A 16,274-nucleotide genomic window follows, 5' to 3' on the forward strand; every position below is an offset into this window, starting at 1 on the left:
TGTCTAGCCAGAAAGTCCTCCTGTGCCCTCCTTTAGGACACATCAGCAGACTTTTCACTTGTCATAACAGACTGCCCATCTCCAGCTCAAAATGGCAAGAAAACAGGTGGTTCTGTTGAGAGGACACATGGATTCCTACAACTAGACTGCATCATCGGGGGAATCAAGTCCTGCTACGTGATTAATAGATTAGTAGAGTGCCCTGGCTCACACCATTGGTGAGATGCTCTGACATGGACCTTCTTGGCAATCCCCCTCCAATGTGGCTGGGGTCCTTTTACCTGTACCGTATTAATCGAATAATCTTATTGCTCATAAAATCTAGAGCGTGCGGGTGAGAGGAATCGATGCAGAAGCCGTCACTTAGAGCGATTTTCAGCACTTCCTCCACAAAGACCTGGAAACTATTGATCTGCTTGTTGGCTGGCACCACCCAGAGCCTCTTGAGGTTCTGCTTGGTGTACTCCTCCTCTGGCAGGCCCTCCACATTGGCCACCCAGTCCAGAGTCAGGTGGTTGGGATCCTGCAAGTGACTGGTGATGGAGGAGAGATTGCCATTAGAGCAGTAAAAGAGCTTGGAGCCGAGGAGCTTGAGGAAGAGGCAGGAGGTGCTGAAGATGTTGGCATTGAAGACCTCCATGCTGGAGGAGGAGAGGCTGTAGATCTGGGGTGCCTCGCGCACAGTGAAATGGACCGTCTGCACTCGCTGGTTCAGGGTGATGTTGAGCATGGCATTCTTCTCTGCCTTGGAGAGCTCCACCTCCTTCTCCTGTAGCGCCTCAATCAGGGGCTGCACCTGGTAGAAGTCAGCCTCCCTGCGGAGCAGGCCCATCTCCTGGAAGTCCTCGGGCAGGTCCAGGTGGGAGGTCCGCAGGAAGTTGAGGATGTAGCGGAACACTTTGCCATCACGGTCAATGAAGCAGTTGCCCTGGCTGTCCCTCTTGGTGGGCATCTTCCCGCTGAACATGGCACCTAGCATGGAGTCGGGGAAGCTGGTCAAGGTTGCCAGTGAGGTTGTGTAGAGCTTTCCGCCGACATTCAGTGTGATGGGGTCGGACATGGCAGAAGACCCGGGTGCCGGGAAGTAGTCCTAGAGAGGGAGAAAAGTGAGGAACGACCGTCACCCAACCATAGCTCTGAGACTTATACTCCTAGTACTCCTTCTGCTGTACCAATGTTGCCTTCTTGTTTAATTTTTTATTTTTATCTCAAAAAATTTACAACAAATGGCTGGGATCAGTGCCATTTCCATCTATCTACCAGACCCAGATGGTTCACTCGGCCCTTTGGACTCTAAATGACACCCTTTTCTGGACTCTCATCCTCCTGTAACAAACTGCCTTGCCATGAAGATGCGCTTGGCTCCTGGTGCCTGCCCTTTCCTGTCATGACGGCACCCCAGCCTCCTTTGAAACTTTCTTGGAGGTCAGTGCAGATGTGGAGTCTGCCACCGAGCACCCTTCCCAAAGGCTCTTGACCTACTTTTTAACAGAGCCTCCCCACCCGACTGATCTCATGGCCTCCAGCATCTCCTTCAACCCGAAGTCTTACATTCTAAACCTTCTCCTTAAGGTTTTAGAAAGCAGGGGGGTGTGCCGTCTCTGCTTCCAACATGATACTTTCCCAAGAGCCAGTCTATGGGACAGATTCAGCAGTCTTTCCCTGATGTGAGTGGCATAGAGAGGAACTGACTCCAGTACTGACCTTGAGAAGAGCCCAGGCTGGTGGGGGAGGCCGAGACAAGAGGCAGTGAGGGTGCAGTGCCAGGGGAGATGTACCAGGCACTATGGGAGTAGGTTGTGAATGAGTCCTTGGCACACTTGCTATCCAGATGGGAAAACAGAAGTCTGAGGAGGGACTTCTCCAACATCACTTAGCAGGGGTGGTGGGTAGGCCAGAGTACTTCTCATCACATGTCTGCCTTCTGAGGAGGCTGCACCGAGACCCCCTTATCCTAGGGGATAGAGCCCACCACTCTGAGGATGGACAAGATGCTTGGTTGCCCTACCCTATTGTCTTGGGGGAGGGGGGGGTAGCCCTCGTGATTGCATCCCTGTCTAGTGGGGCACTTTGATACAGCAGAAAGGCATTAGCCATCTGGAGCAGTGGTTCTCAACCTTCCTAATGCCGCGACCCTTTAATACAGTTCCTCATGTTGTGGTGACCCCCAACCATAAAATTATTTTCGTTGCTACTTCATAACTGTAATTTTGCTACTGTTATGAATTGTAAAGTAAATATCTGATATGCAGGATGTATTTTCATTGTTATACATGAAATTGAATATAATTAAAGCATAGTGGTAAAATGAGCAGTTGATTATTTCTCTTAAAAAGAAATCTGATGGAGAAACCAAGATGGCGGCATAGGTTAATGCCAGAGATTGCTGCCTCGAACAACCACTTCAGAGATATAACTAAAGGACAGAACAGACACCATCCAGAACCACAGGAAGGCTGGCTGAGTGGAAATTCTACAACTAGGAGGAAAGAGAATATCATACCCAGACTCAGAGGAGGCGCAGTGCTGAAGTGAAATACTCAGGTGCAGAGTGCACGCCGAGCGGGCTGGCGGCGGAGGGCGCCGTTGTTGTTTTCAATCGGGAGGGAGTTTCAGACTCTGAGCTCCAGATCCGGGCGAGTCTCTGGGGACCCAGACTCAAACGGGAGAAGTGGGACTGTCTGGCTTCGGTCGGAACTCGAAGGCAGCTTTCTCTCCAAGGTTTGCAGCAGTTGCTGGGACTCTGAGAGGCAGAGCCCCTAGGGACGGAACTGAGAGCAGCCATAACTGCTTGCTCCGCCCGCCCTGTAGATTCCCGGGGACCCGCCCTGCCCAAGCCCTGCGCAGAGCCATTTGCCAGATAGCCTCAGGCAAAGGCTAGATTAGCACCACCCTAGAGATCCAGCACAGAAGCTCTCCCACTGCAGACACAGCTGACTCTCATAGCCAGTTAGCCTGGAGGTCAAATCACCCCTGGTATTACCGACAACAATCAAGGCTTAACTACAAGACTGCACACAAAGACCACTAGGGGGTGCACCAAGAAAAGATAAAAAAATGCGGAGACAAAGAAACAGGACGCAAATGTCAGAAATGGAAGATATAGAGCTCAAAACCACACTTTTAAGGTCTCTCAAGAACTGTCTAGAAGCTGCCGATAAACTTAGTAAGGCCCTCGAAAAGACTGGTGAGACCGCCGATAAATGTAGTGAGATCCTCAAGAAATCTAATGAGACCCTCGGTGTTATGATAAAGAACCAACTAGAAATTAAGCATACACTGACTGAAATAAAGAATACTATACAGACACCCAACAGCAGGCCAGAGGAGCGCAAGAATCAAGTCAAAGATTCAAAACGCGAAGAAGCAAAAAACACCCAACCAGAAAAGCAAAATGAAAAAAGAATCCGAAAATATGAAGATAGTGTAAGGAGCCTCTGGGACAGCTTCAAGCGTACCAACATCAGAATTATAGGGGTGCCAGAAGATGAGAGAGAGCAAGATATTGAAAACCTATTTGAAGAAATAATGACAGAAAACTTCCCCCACCTGGTGAAAGAAATAGACTTACAGGTCCAGGAAGTGCAGAGAACCCCAAACAAAAGGAATCCAAAGAGGACCACACCAAGACACATCATAATTAAAATGCCAAGAGCAAAAGACAAAGAGAGAATCTTAAAAGCAGCAAGAGAAAGAAACCCAGTTACCTACAAGGGAATACCCATACGACTGTCAGAGGATTTCTCAACAGAAACTTTGCAGGCCAGAAGGGAATGGCAAGAAATATTCAAAGTGATGAATACCAAGAACCTACAACCAAGATTACTTTATCCAGCAAAGCTATCATTCAGAATGGAAGGTCAGATAAAGAGCTTCACAGATAAGGAAAAGCTAAAGGAGTTCATCACCACCAAACCAGTATTATATGAAATGCTGAAAGGTATCCTTTAAGAAGAGGAAGAAGAAAAAGGTAAAGATACAAATTATGAACAACAAATATGCATCTATCAACAAGTGAATCTAAGAATCAAGTGAATAAATAATCTGGTGATCATAATAGAATCAGGGACATAGAAAGGGAATGGACTGACTATTCTTGGTGGGGAAAGGGGTGTGGGAGATGCGGAAAGAGACTGGACAAAAATTGTGCACCTATGGAAGAGGACAGTGGGTGGGGAGTGAGGGCGGAGGGTGGGGCGGGAACTGGGAGGAGGGGAGTTATGGGGGGAAAAAAGAGGAACAAATGTAATAATCTGAACAATAAAGATTTAATCTGTTGTTTGAATAAAGAACAAAGAACTTTCAAAAAAAAAAAGCATAGTGATTAATCACAAAAACAATATGTAATTATATCTGTGTTTTCCGATGGTCTTAGGTGACCCCTGTGAAAAGGTTGTTCGACCCCCAAAGGGGTCGCGACCCACAGGTTGAGAACCGCTGATCTGGAGTGTTGGAAGAGGAACAAGCTGATGATGAAGTTATAAAATCGTCAGCAGCAGCAGCGTGAAGTAGATGGGCTGTGAGACAGTGGGGAGTTCAGAGATAGGTGGGGTGAGGAAGGGACAGCTGCTGTGTGGAGACCTGCAGCTGGGGAAGATGCTTGGTCTTGGGGCTGAGTCTGGCCAATTCTCTCCAGAAGGCTCAGGCAGGAGCCCTGGAATAGGCTACTCCCTGCCTCATTCATTGCCTTTTCTTTCTAGGTAGTAATTTGTATATTCTAGTTTTCAGTCTCTCTTTGATTTAAGGCTCTGTGAAGTGGCTCAGCTGAGAGGCTAGGCTGTCTTTCCTGACAGTTCTGTGGGCCACAGACCACATACCTCTGTGCATTAGTGCTGAAGACCTCAGCACTGGGGGTGGAGGAGACAGATAACAGCCACAGACATACCTGGGGACCTTTGGGTGGGCACCCAAACTACTATTTTTCTTGCAAAAGCAATAGCACTTGTTTTCCTGTCGCCTGCCCTCCCCGCGCCTCCCCAGCTGTGTGGCTCCCAGGGAAGTGTCTATCAGGGGTGGGCAAACTTTTTGACTCGAGGGCCACAATGGGTTCTTAAACTGGACCGGAGGGCCGGAACAAACGCATGGATGGAGTGTTTGTGTGAACTAATATAAATTCAAAGTAAACATCATTACATAAAAGGGTACGGTCTTTTTTTTTTTTAGTTTTATTCATTTCAAACGGGCTGGATCCGGCCCACGGGCTGTAGTTTGCCCATGGCTGGCTCTAGCTGCACAGTCAGTAGGGGCAGAGGCTGGTTGGAAGGCAAGTCTCCTAGGGTGCTCTCTGTGGTATTCTCTCCATGCCCATGAGTCACAGAACCCAGTCCTTCAAGCCCCTATTTTCTAGTGGCAGCGCCATGGTGTCCACCATCATAAAAGCTCAGGCCCCACTGTGAAAGGCACAGTGACACAAGGGGCAGGAACTGGGAGGTGAGGAGCTTCATGAGTGTGGCAGAGCGTTTGGTCACATGGGGATGAGCTAACATCACTGAGCTACAGCCCAGTGTTTACCCAGCTGCTTCCTGGACATCTCCACTTGAATATACCACAGGCACCAGCAGCCTAACAGAATTCCTCTTTTCCCAAATCTGCTGTGAACTTTCTCAGCTACCCAGCTGTCTGACCCTGGGAGGCAGTCCTGACTTCTCATCTGTAAAGTTTTCCTGACTATCTCCTTGAACCCATTTCTATAGCTACTTCTAGAGCTCAGGCCTTATCCCCTCTCCCCGTACATCCTCACTTGGCTCTTTCTGCCCACCTTCCATTTTAGTCTGCAGATTGATCTTCCTGAAACACTGCTGCCAGCCCAAATGACTCTGCTTTTTCACTCTCACCTCTAACCCTGTCCCTCCCCCTACGCTATGCTCTGTCACGCTAGGCACCACAGCACACACCTCAGACTATCACCTGCCTTGCTTTTGCTCTCCTTACACCCCTCTTCTCCACTTTCTCTGCTGTCCACCTTTAAGGCCCTGCCTATAAGTCACTGCCTCTCTGTAAGGCTGTCCCCAAATGTCCAGCAGGTTAATAGCTCTTTCCTTGAGGCTTCAAGTTTCCCTGAACAGCCCTCTCCAGCAATGTCCACCATTCCATCATGTTATGCTCTGCTTTGCACATGGCCCTCCTTCCTGGCTTTTTCAAGATGCAGATCACTGGACATCCATATGTGAAAAAAGGACCTTAACCCATACTTGCACCATACACAAACAACTCAAAATGGATAAGGAACCTAGATGTAAAATCATCTTAAAACTATGAAACTCATAGGAGAAAATCTTTGTGATCTTTGGGTTAGGCAAAGATTTCTTAAATAGGACCCAAAGGTACAAACCATAAAAAAACTGGCAAATTGGACCTCATCCAAATGAAAACCTCTTCAAAAGACACTGTTAAGAAAGTGAAAATAAGACAAAGACTGGGAAAAAATATTTGCAAAATACTTATCTGATAAAGGATTGTTAACCGGAATATAAAAATAACTCTCAAAACTCAGTAAGAAGAAAACAACCCAATTTAAAAAATGGTTAAAAAAAAAAAAACCTGAACAAACACTTCAACAAAGAAGGTAAATACATGTGAACTTTCTCAGCTACCCAGCTGTCTGACCCTGGGAGGCACTCCTGACTTCTCATCCGTAAAGTTTTCGGTCATTAGGGACATGAAGATTAAAACCACAATTAGATACTGCTACATAACTGTTAAAATGGCTCAAGTAAAAAATCTGACAATGCCTAATGCTGATGAGTACACAGAGCAACAGAAGCCCTAAGACATTACTGGTGAGAATGCAAAATGGCACAACTGCTGTGGGAAATAGTTTGGCATAGAGTTCTCATAATCCCACTCCTAGTTATTTATCCCAAAGAAATGAAAACATATGTCCATGTAAAAACCTGTATATGAATGATTAAAGCAATTTTATTCATATTTGCCCAACCTGGAAACAACTAAGATGTAAATGGATAAACAAATTGTGAGACATCCATACAATAGAATATGACTCAGCAATATAAAGGAACTAGCTACAACACCTACCACAACATAGAAAAATCTCAAAAGCATTGTGCCAAGTGAAAAAAGCCAGCCGCAAAAGGTTACACGGTGTGTGATTCTATTTATATAATATCCCGGGAAAGGCAACACTATAGGTACAGAAGTCAGATGAGTGATTTCTAGGGGCTGGGTTGGGGAGAAGAGTGCCTATGTAAAGGCAGTTACCAAATTCAAGAAAAGGAGATGGGATTCACATCCAAAGCTCTGTCTCCCCAAAAGTAAGCTTAGTCATTGCTTATGTACACTATTTGGTTAATTATACGTTGATTTCTTCTTTGCAGTTAGCTAAACTTATCCTGTTGGGTTAGGGTCAAGCTCCTCTAGTTACAACTGCATCTGCAAACTGTTGTGATACATTTTGACATTGAGCAAGAATAGCATTTAGTAAGAACTGCCCGACCTTCATGCCCTTGTCCTATCTGACAAGCATGAGGGAATATTTCGGAGTGATGGAAATAGTCTATTGTCTTGATATGTGGCCAAATGATTTTATAAAGATTTTAAAGATTAATATAACTGTATACCTAAAAAGGGTAAATTTTACCAAATATAAATGATGCCTTAATAAACTTGAAAAAAATCAAGATTGTGATTGTGTCATAAAATCCATACAGTGGATTATGACCATTATATATGTATATTGTGAAACTTTTGTTTTAGTTGTGTGTGTGTGAACTGGATTGTGACATAAAGTACATCTGCATACTTTGGGTTGTGATAAAAATTGTTTTTGAAAACCACTGTCTAGTTCAGCGGTCGCCAACCTGTGGTCCGTGAGGTCCGAAAGGTTGACAACCGCTGGTCTAGTTTGTGATCTCCTTGAGAGCAATGCCACGTCTTATATTCCCTGCCTAGCACACAGTAGGTGCTGTGTAGCATTATGGAGGGGAGGAGGATGCAGCAGGGAGGTCCTGAGAGGGGAGAAATGAAAGTTTACTGAGGGTTTTACTACATCCAAGGCCTTAACACTTATCTGTCCTTTTAAATACATTTTTATTGATTTCAGAGAGGGAGAGGGAGATAGAAACATCAATGAGAATCATTGATCAGCTGCCTCCTGCACGCCCCTTATTGGGGATCGAGCCCGCAACCTGGGCATGTGCATGACCTCCTGGATCATATGTTGATGCTCAACCACTGAGCCACACCGGCCAGGCGTATAAGCCCTTTTAATTCTTACTGCAGTCCTACAATGTAAGCATCACTCTCCTTGTTGGCAGATAGGGAACTGAGACTCCGAAAGACTGGTGACTTGCTAAGGAACACAATTCTCTTCCCCCTGTAAAGGCCACTAAGAGTGGTAATAGCAACAAGAGGCTATCATAGCTTTAACCGGTTTGAAAGTCCCTGCCTTTTTAAAATACTGCTCTGCAGCCCTGGCTGGTGTGGCTCAGTTGGTAGGAGTGTTGTCCCATATACTGAAGGGTCACGGGTTCAATTTCCGGTTGGGGTACATGCCTCGGTTGCAGGTTCAATCCCTGGCGCTGGTCGGGGTGCGTGTGGGAGGCAACAGATCAATGTTTCCTCTCTCACATCTCTCTCTCTCTCTCCGCCTTCCCCCTCTAAAAATCATTAAAAATGTCATTGGGTTCGAGTCCCACCTGGGGTACCAAAAAAAAAAAAATGTCATTGGGTGAGGATTAAATAAACAAAAATAAATGCTGCTCTGCAGCTTGCTTGGCAAGACAATAGTCACCACTTGCTGAATTTATACCTCCTGTTTTTATAATGTGAGGGGCCTCACATAACACTTCGTAGCACTTTATTTTTAATAAAATATATATATATATAAATTTACAGAGAATTATAATACTGTGCTTAATGCTTTATATCCTTTCCCTCACTTGATGTCTTCACAAGCATCCTGTGAGACAGATACTATCACTTCCATTTTACAGATGAGGAAACTGAGACTCAGAAAGGTTCAGTCAGTGGAGGAACTGGCATCTGAATCCAGGTCAGTGTGAGTCCAACACCTCTGGTCAGTTCTCCATCCCACCACAGGGTCCCAGTGTGAGTGAGAGTGCACACTCCCTTATTCTGTCTAGGCCAGACTGGGGTAGGGTCCTTTGACAGCTAGTCCACTGCCAACCTGGGGCTCTGCCCACCTGCATCTTGAGTACATGGGGACGGGATCCCAGGATGGCCCAGAGCCCCTCCATAGCTGACATAGGGCAAGTCCACTGAGATTCTAGACCCTTCTATTGCAAAGGCATCTCATGATGTGTAATGACAAAGGAGCAAAACATGAAAAGCCAGGTTTTTAAAAGCCAGATTAGAAAAGATGTCTGCAAATGCAAACTGAACCAGGTAAAGAAATCCCACTACTGTGTCTGAATGAATAGTTTTCTTAAGCAGGAGACTTTCAAAATCTGCCTCTCAACTTGAAAAGAACCAAGAAAAAGATCAGCCCCACCCCCTCTCTGAGAAGACCACTGGTGTTAAACCAGGAAATCATACCATGCTGATCATCAGACCATCTGACCTGGCAGGAAAGGCCAGGGGGAACTTGGCATTGAGGCTGGAATTCTCGCCTTCCTGAGAGGGTCTGTGGCCCAAACAAGAGGGGGCTTAAGGCCCAGCCTGGTACCACATGAGGGCAATTCCAGTCTAGGGCCTAAAAATCACCTGGTTGCAACCTCTAATTGTGACACAGAAAATGAAATTCTTTAAGAGGAGATGTCCTATAAGGAAGGGCAGCCAAGACATTGCTCTAGAGAGGCCTATCATCACAGAGAGTCAGCATTTTCTGAGCACCTAGGTCCCAGGCTATGTGAGACATTTCTCTTATTTCATTAAAACTATGTCCCAGCCCTGGCTGGTTGTTCAGTGGTTAGAGGGTTGGCCTGCAGACAGAAGGGTCTCGGGTCTGATTCCAGTCAAGGGCACATAACTCGGTTGCAGGCTCGATCCCCTGGTCGGGGTGCATGTGGGAACCGATCAGTCAGTGTGTCTCTCTCACATCGATGTTTCTCTCTGTCTTTCCCCCTCCTTTCCACTCTAAAAATCAATGAAAAAAATATCCTCACGTGAGGATTAATGAAAATAAATAAATAAATAAATATCCATGGTCCCCACGGGCCTCACGAGGGACACAGCTTATGCTTGGGGGTACTTATCATATACCATACCTGTATTAGATGCATTGTACATATGAACTCAAACCCCAAAGGTGGCGAGTTCTACCTGTGTTTTACAAATGGGAGCCTGAAGCTCAAAGAAGTAACTTGCCCAGAGGGACAGAGCCTGGATTCAAGCCTGGGTCTGACCGCAAAGTCTGTGCTCTGAATGACAATACACTCCTCTTTGGGCATTCAGCAGCCAAGGCCCTTGAAGTCTGTCACTTGTCCCCTTCCCACCTCTTACCTGGTGGTCTCAACTGGATTCTGACCTACATAAAGACCAGGGCAAAGAGAATATTAAAATACCACTCGGATGCTGTGTGGCAGGTCCTATTGTCATCCCATTTTTTCCGGATTATAAAACTGGAGCAGAGCAGTGAAGACAGCTGCTTAAGATCACACAGCTAGAGGCAGCAGAGCTAGAATTCCAAGTGAGGTCTTTAAGCCTGTGCTCCCTCAAGTAACACAGGCTATGACATCTTATTAAGAAGCCTATTTGAACAGAGATCTGTAATTCTTCTGAGAGTTGTTCTTCTAAAATTGTTTAGAGCCACTACGCTATCCTAATCCAAATACCATTAGTATTTTTTTTTTTTTAAATATATTTTATTGATTTTTTACAGAGAGAAAGGGAGAGAGATAGAGAGTTAGAAACATCGATGAGAGAGAAACATCGATCAGCTGCCTCCTGCACATCTCCCACTGGGGATGTGCCCGCAACCCAGGCACATGCCCTTGACCGGAATCGAACCTGGGACCTCTCAGTCCGCAGGCCGACGCTCTATCCACTGAGCCAAACCGGTTTCGGCCCAAATACCATTAGTATTTTTTAAAAAATATATTTTATTGATTTTTTACAGAGAAGAAGGGAGAGGGATAGAGAGTTAGAAACATCGATGAGAGAGATTGATCAGCTGCCTCCTGCAGGCCCCCCAGTAGGGATGTGCCCACAACCAAGGTACATGCCCTTGACCGGAATCGAACCTGGGACCCTTCAGTCCACAGGCCGACACTCCATCCACCGAGCCACACCAGTCCGGCCATTAGTATTTTTTTTAAAAAAAAGGTTTAAAAAGGATTAAAATTCAGTTTGGAAAAGCTGATGAATGATAACCTGAAAGAATATTGAAAAAGAGTAGTTACATTATTATAATACATTAAGTTGGATCATAAACCAATGCAAAGGAGAAGGAATTTGTAGTACGTGTTGAAAAGACTGGTTAGCAATTTAAAAAAAAATCCTTACAACAAACAACTCTAGGACCCTGCAGGACAGGTCACATTATCTCTATTTCACAAACTCAGAGAGGATGAATCCCTGGCTCGGTGTTCTGTGCATTCTTGACCTCTGAGTCATGGCCTCTGGAAGGATCTGGGTTTGGACATTGCTCAGAGGACCAGTCCTTTGGCGCAGCCTGGGGTGTGTCTTCTCTAATTTGGGTTTTGAGCTAGGGACTGAACCCAGCCACAGAGTTCCTAGCTGATGGCTTATACACTCATGGAGTCCTGAAAATGGCAGGAACTCTTTTTGTACAATTTCCTACAATACTGCTCACTGAACTTCCCTAACGAAATTATTTTCCGTGCAATCTACTTTTTGAAAAAAATTTTTTTTATTTATTTCAAAGAGGAAGGGAGAGGGAGAGAGAGAGGGGAACATCAATGATGAGAGAGAGTTTATTTCAAAGAGGAAGGGAGAGGGAGAGAGAGAGAGGAACATCAATGATGAGGGAGAATCAGTGATTGGCTGCTGCCTGCATGCCCCCAACTGGGGATCAAGCCTGCAACCTGGGCATGTGCCCTTGACCAGAATCGAACCTGGGACCCTTCACTCCGCAGGCCGATGCTCTATCCACTGAGCCAAACTGGCTAGGGCTGCAATCTACTCATTTTACATAGTGAGGACCAGTAGTTGTGACTACAATGAATCTATTAAGTAATGATTTTCCATCCACCGATCCATCCATCCTTTCTTAGCTATGCTCAAAGAGCCTAGAAATGATACCCCCAGTAATAATGAGTACAAGTGACCCTAGATCTTGGTTTCTAAATGTTATTTCCTACAAAAAACAATGATTTCAGGACTTAGACAGGAAAAGTTTAAGGTAAGCCTGGAACATCTCTTGCCAGATAGCAAAGAAGCAATCAAAGATTAATGTGGTCATGTCAAAAGAACACAGGAGAGGCAGTGACTGATGTTGGCCTGCATCTCCCAGGTGGCCCCAGAGATAGTGCACCCAGTAGGCAGCTTCAGACCATTTCAAAGCACCACTACCCAACGACCTCCACAAGCGACACACTCAAGGGGCAGTGTCAGTGAGCACCAGAGCGCCAATGAAGTAAGGCCTGTTCTGTGGCTGATCGATCCTCCCTGGTGGTTGGTGGTCACAGCCAGTCCTTGCAGCTGATTGGCCTGGGGGTAAATTGCTTCCACTGACATGCCAACAGAAATCAAGGTTCAACAAGAGGAGGGTGTACACAGATCACATAGGAGGAGGGGGCACACCTCAGTTCCCAGTAGGATGATTGGGGAAGTTGTGCCAATGGACCCTACAGAACACCTGCTACATCAGGCCACTGTACCAAGCCTGGGAGATGTAGCAGCTCTACCTAATACATAGAAACACACACGTGGGCTGCCAAAACGAGGAGACAAAGAAACATGTCCCAAATGAAAGAATGGAACAAAACTCCAAAAAAAGAGAGAACTAAACGAAATGGAGACAAGCAATCTACTAGATACAGAGTTCAAAACACTGGTTATAAGGATGCTTAATGAACTAAGGACCAACTAACTGCCCATGGAAACCACAGCACTAGGCCTGCCTGCCTCTGCTGGGATCCAAGTTGTCCAGGCCTTGTTTCCCCTGCCTCCTGAACCCAGAGTGTCTGCTACTACAGGAGGAAAGAAACTCCTGTCATGGCTCACGGACAGTGTTCACAAACGGGGGCCACTTGTGGGCCTCGTGAATGTTGTGGACAGGCAGAAAGAACTGGAGGGGCTTTAGAGGGGGGGCAAGGAAAGTGCATGGACTTCGACATCACCTGGGCCTGCGCTGGAATCAGGCTCTGCCACTTAACTAGCTGTGTGGGCCTAGGCCAGTGATGGCGAACCTTTTGAGCTCGGCGTGTCAGCGTTTTGAAAAACCTTAACTTAACTCTGGTGCCGTGTCACGTATAGAAATTTTTTGATATTTGCAACCATAGTAAAACAAAGATTTATATATATATATATTTTAATATATTTTATTGATTTTTTATAGAGAGGTAGGGAGAGGGATAGAGAGCCAGAAACATCAATGAGAGAGAAACATTGATCAGCTGCCTCCTGCACACTCCCCACTGGGGATGTGCCCGAAACCAAGGTACATGCCCTTTACCGGAATCGAACCTGGGACCTTTCAGTCCGCAGGCCGACGCTCTATTCACTGAGCCAAACCAGTTCTGGCAAGATTTATATTTTTGATATTTATTTTATATATTTAAATGCTATTTAACAAAGAAAAATCAACCAAAAAAAAAATGAGTTCATAGGTTCGCCATCACTGGCCCTAGGCTCTAGGCCAATTCCTGGGTAGATGATGTCACCATCATCGTAAAAATAGCAGCAGTTATTAATAATGATGGCTGACACTCATTGAGCAGTTACTACTGTGCTAAGCACTTTATGCATGCTGATTGCAGATGAAGTAGATACAGGTGCACCTCATTTTATTGCACTTCACAGGTGTTTGTGTGTTTTACAAATAGAAGGCAAGACCCTCCAGGTGCGCAAAGATTATAGCTTGCTTTATTGCAATACTCGCTTTATCGCGGTGGTCTGGAACGGAACCTGCAACATCTCCAAGGGATGCCTGCACTGTTATTTTCCCTGCTTTCATGCCAGGCCCTCTCCTACCTCTGCAATTTGGCAGCTGCTATCCCCTCTGCTCGCTGTGAAGGCAAATCCCATTCATCTGCCAGGCTCCTCAGGAGGAAGTCATTCCTTCCTTCTCTGCATTTCCAGGGAGTATTATTCACACCCCTTGCCAACGCCCACTTTACTTAAGTAGATGGGTGCCTGCTACCCTGCTGGATCCCCCCTCTCTGTACCCCCAGAAGCAGGCTAGCAGAGGAAGGGCAAGAACTGTCTTCAGGTTTAGTCAGATCCATTTTCCTCACCCCAGATTGACTGTCATCTACCAATAGGGAGGTTTATCACCCTCTCTGGAATTTTAAAAACTTTTTATTTTGGAAACACTCTCTTGAATTTTCAGTTTGGAATCTAAAGCCCAGGTGACCACCTAGAAGTAAATGCAAGAACTCCCACTGTGCAGGAGATGGAGAGAACAGGGTTGGGTAAATTTCAAGGATGAAAATGCTCAGAGGAGTAATGTGTCTCCCAGAACAGCAGATGAGACTCCCCGACCTTACTCAGCCCACCAGGATAAAGACTGGCTCCCAGCCCTGGGGGCTACCATCCACTTTCTCCCTGGCCTCCCTACACCCAACACCTGTAGTTTTAGCTCTCTTTTGCCCAGCTCATATCTCTAACAAGCCCTCAGGCAGCTCTATTCTCCCCACAATCCACACTGTAGGAGGAAAACTTATGACTAAACTCAGGTGACACACATGGCCCCAAGGGAGTGAGCTGCCCAGTAGCCCAGGAGATAGGGAAAGGTGGGCTACAGCAGGAAGGCCACCTGCCCCGGCAACCTGACTTATTTGCACAGCAAAGTATTCTCTCGCCTGTTACAAGCTCCCAACCACCACCACCGTCCCCCATCCTGTCCCAGAATTTTCCTTCATCCTCTCAGCACACTCAGGCTTCATTTTGTGATTTTCTTCAGGCACAAGCACTCCATTTCAACCACTCTCTTCCTTGTGAAAGGTTGTCCTGCTCTTAACAATTATAATTTATAAACACGGGCGTTTAAGCCCATATCCTATTTCATCCTCACAATAGCATAGGAGGAGGGTTGCCTTACAGGTTGGCATTCAGGAGGGTGGAGGAAGCTGGTCCTGTCACACAACCTGCAAAAGGCAGGTCGTGAAACTTTTTTTTTTTCTTCTTCCCTACCACACACTCCAGACTAAACCTCTGCCTCCCTAGAGGGCAGGTAAAAAAGCAGGGTCTTTGGATAAGGAGTCCTGGGTGGTTTTGGGCAAGTCACTTCATTTCTCTGAGCCTCATGTTCCTTCTGTAAATGGATATGGTGACGCCTTTACAGGGGGTGAGAGTTGAATAAGACCATGTATGTGACACACGGAGTTCAAGGGCTGGGCTCTTTATTTCTAGTCACAAGGAAAGGAAGGCGTTCTGCATCCACAGGTATTTGCCCACGTGGGCACTCACCCCCTTGTCCAAACTATAGCCTGTGACACTGGGCGTCCCAAGGCTGGGAGGCGGCCTTTTCATCTTTGTCTCCGCCCCTTCTTCCCCAAGGCTTTTCGGCCCATTTCACCCAATCCAACCCAGGTTTGCTTCATAGGCATTCTCAGCGCGCACGCCCCAGCCCTGGATTCCCCCTTTCCCACTTCACGCGTGTTCACGTCTCACCTAGAGACTCCGCCCCTCCTCGCTCCACCTACCAAAGACCCCTCCCAACAGGCTCGATCCTTATTACCGCGGCTTTTCCTGCAATCGCCGTCCACTCCGGCGCCTTCCATCAGCTCCGCCCCCTCTCCTCGATAAGCGCCCCCGCCCCTGCAGCCACAGGAGTGACCATCCCCATCGCATAGCTGAGCCTGGCGAGGCTATGCTGGGCTAGATGATTTCCGATGGTGGGACAGGTGCTCGGGGGGACCCGCGCCCCCTCACCGGCTATCCCTGAGCCCCGCGTCCCCAGTCGCGCCGCACCCACCTCCTGCCCTCGCTCTGCAGCCTCCCCTCCGCGGGCGGCCAGCGCAGCTTTGCGAGAGGGGCGGAGGCCTGGAGCCCAGCCCAGGGGCGTGGCAGCCGGGGGCCGCGCGCGGCGCTCCCGGACTTGTAGTTCTCTCTGGGCTCTTTGTGGTTGGGTGAGCCGACCGCAAACTACATCTCCCAGGAGGCATTGCAGTGAGCTGTCCAGCTCCCCACCCCGCCCCTGCTAGCGCTCAGGCCGGCTGGCCTTAAAGGGG

The 16,274-nt window shown here is 47.0% G+C and overlaps 1 protein-coding gene across 1 annotated transcript; it reads right to left on the reverse strand.

Moving 5' to 3' along the window:
• Positions 1-277: 277 nt before the first annotated feature.
• On the reverse strand, positions 278-15,894 carry KCTD21 (potassium channel tetramerization domain containing 21; the record flags this gene model as incomplete). The annotated part of the gene is made up of 2 exons (XM_081099485.1): positions 15,747-15,894; positions 278-1,090 (listed from the first exon to the last, which is right to left on the reverse strand). Exons 1-2 carry the CDS (start codon positions 15,822-15,824, stop codon positions 278-280), a joined length of 891 nt encoding a protein of 296 aa, XP_080955611.1. The 5' UTR covers positions 15,825-15,894.
• Between the last annotated feature and the right edge of the window lie 380 nt (positions 15,895-16,274).

Source organism: Myotis nattereri, assembly GCF_964212035.1.
Source record: "Myotis nattereri genome assembly, chromosome: 9".
Lineage (NCBI taxonomy): Eukaryota > Metazoa > Chordata > Mammalia > Chiroptera > Vespertilionidae > Myotis > Myotis nattereri.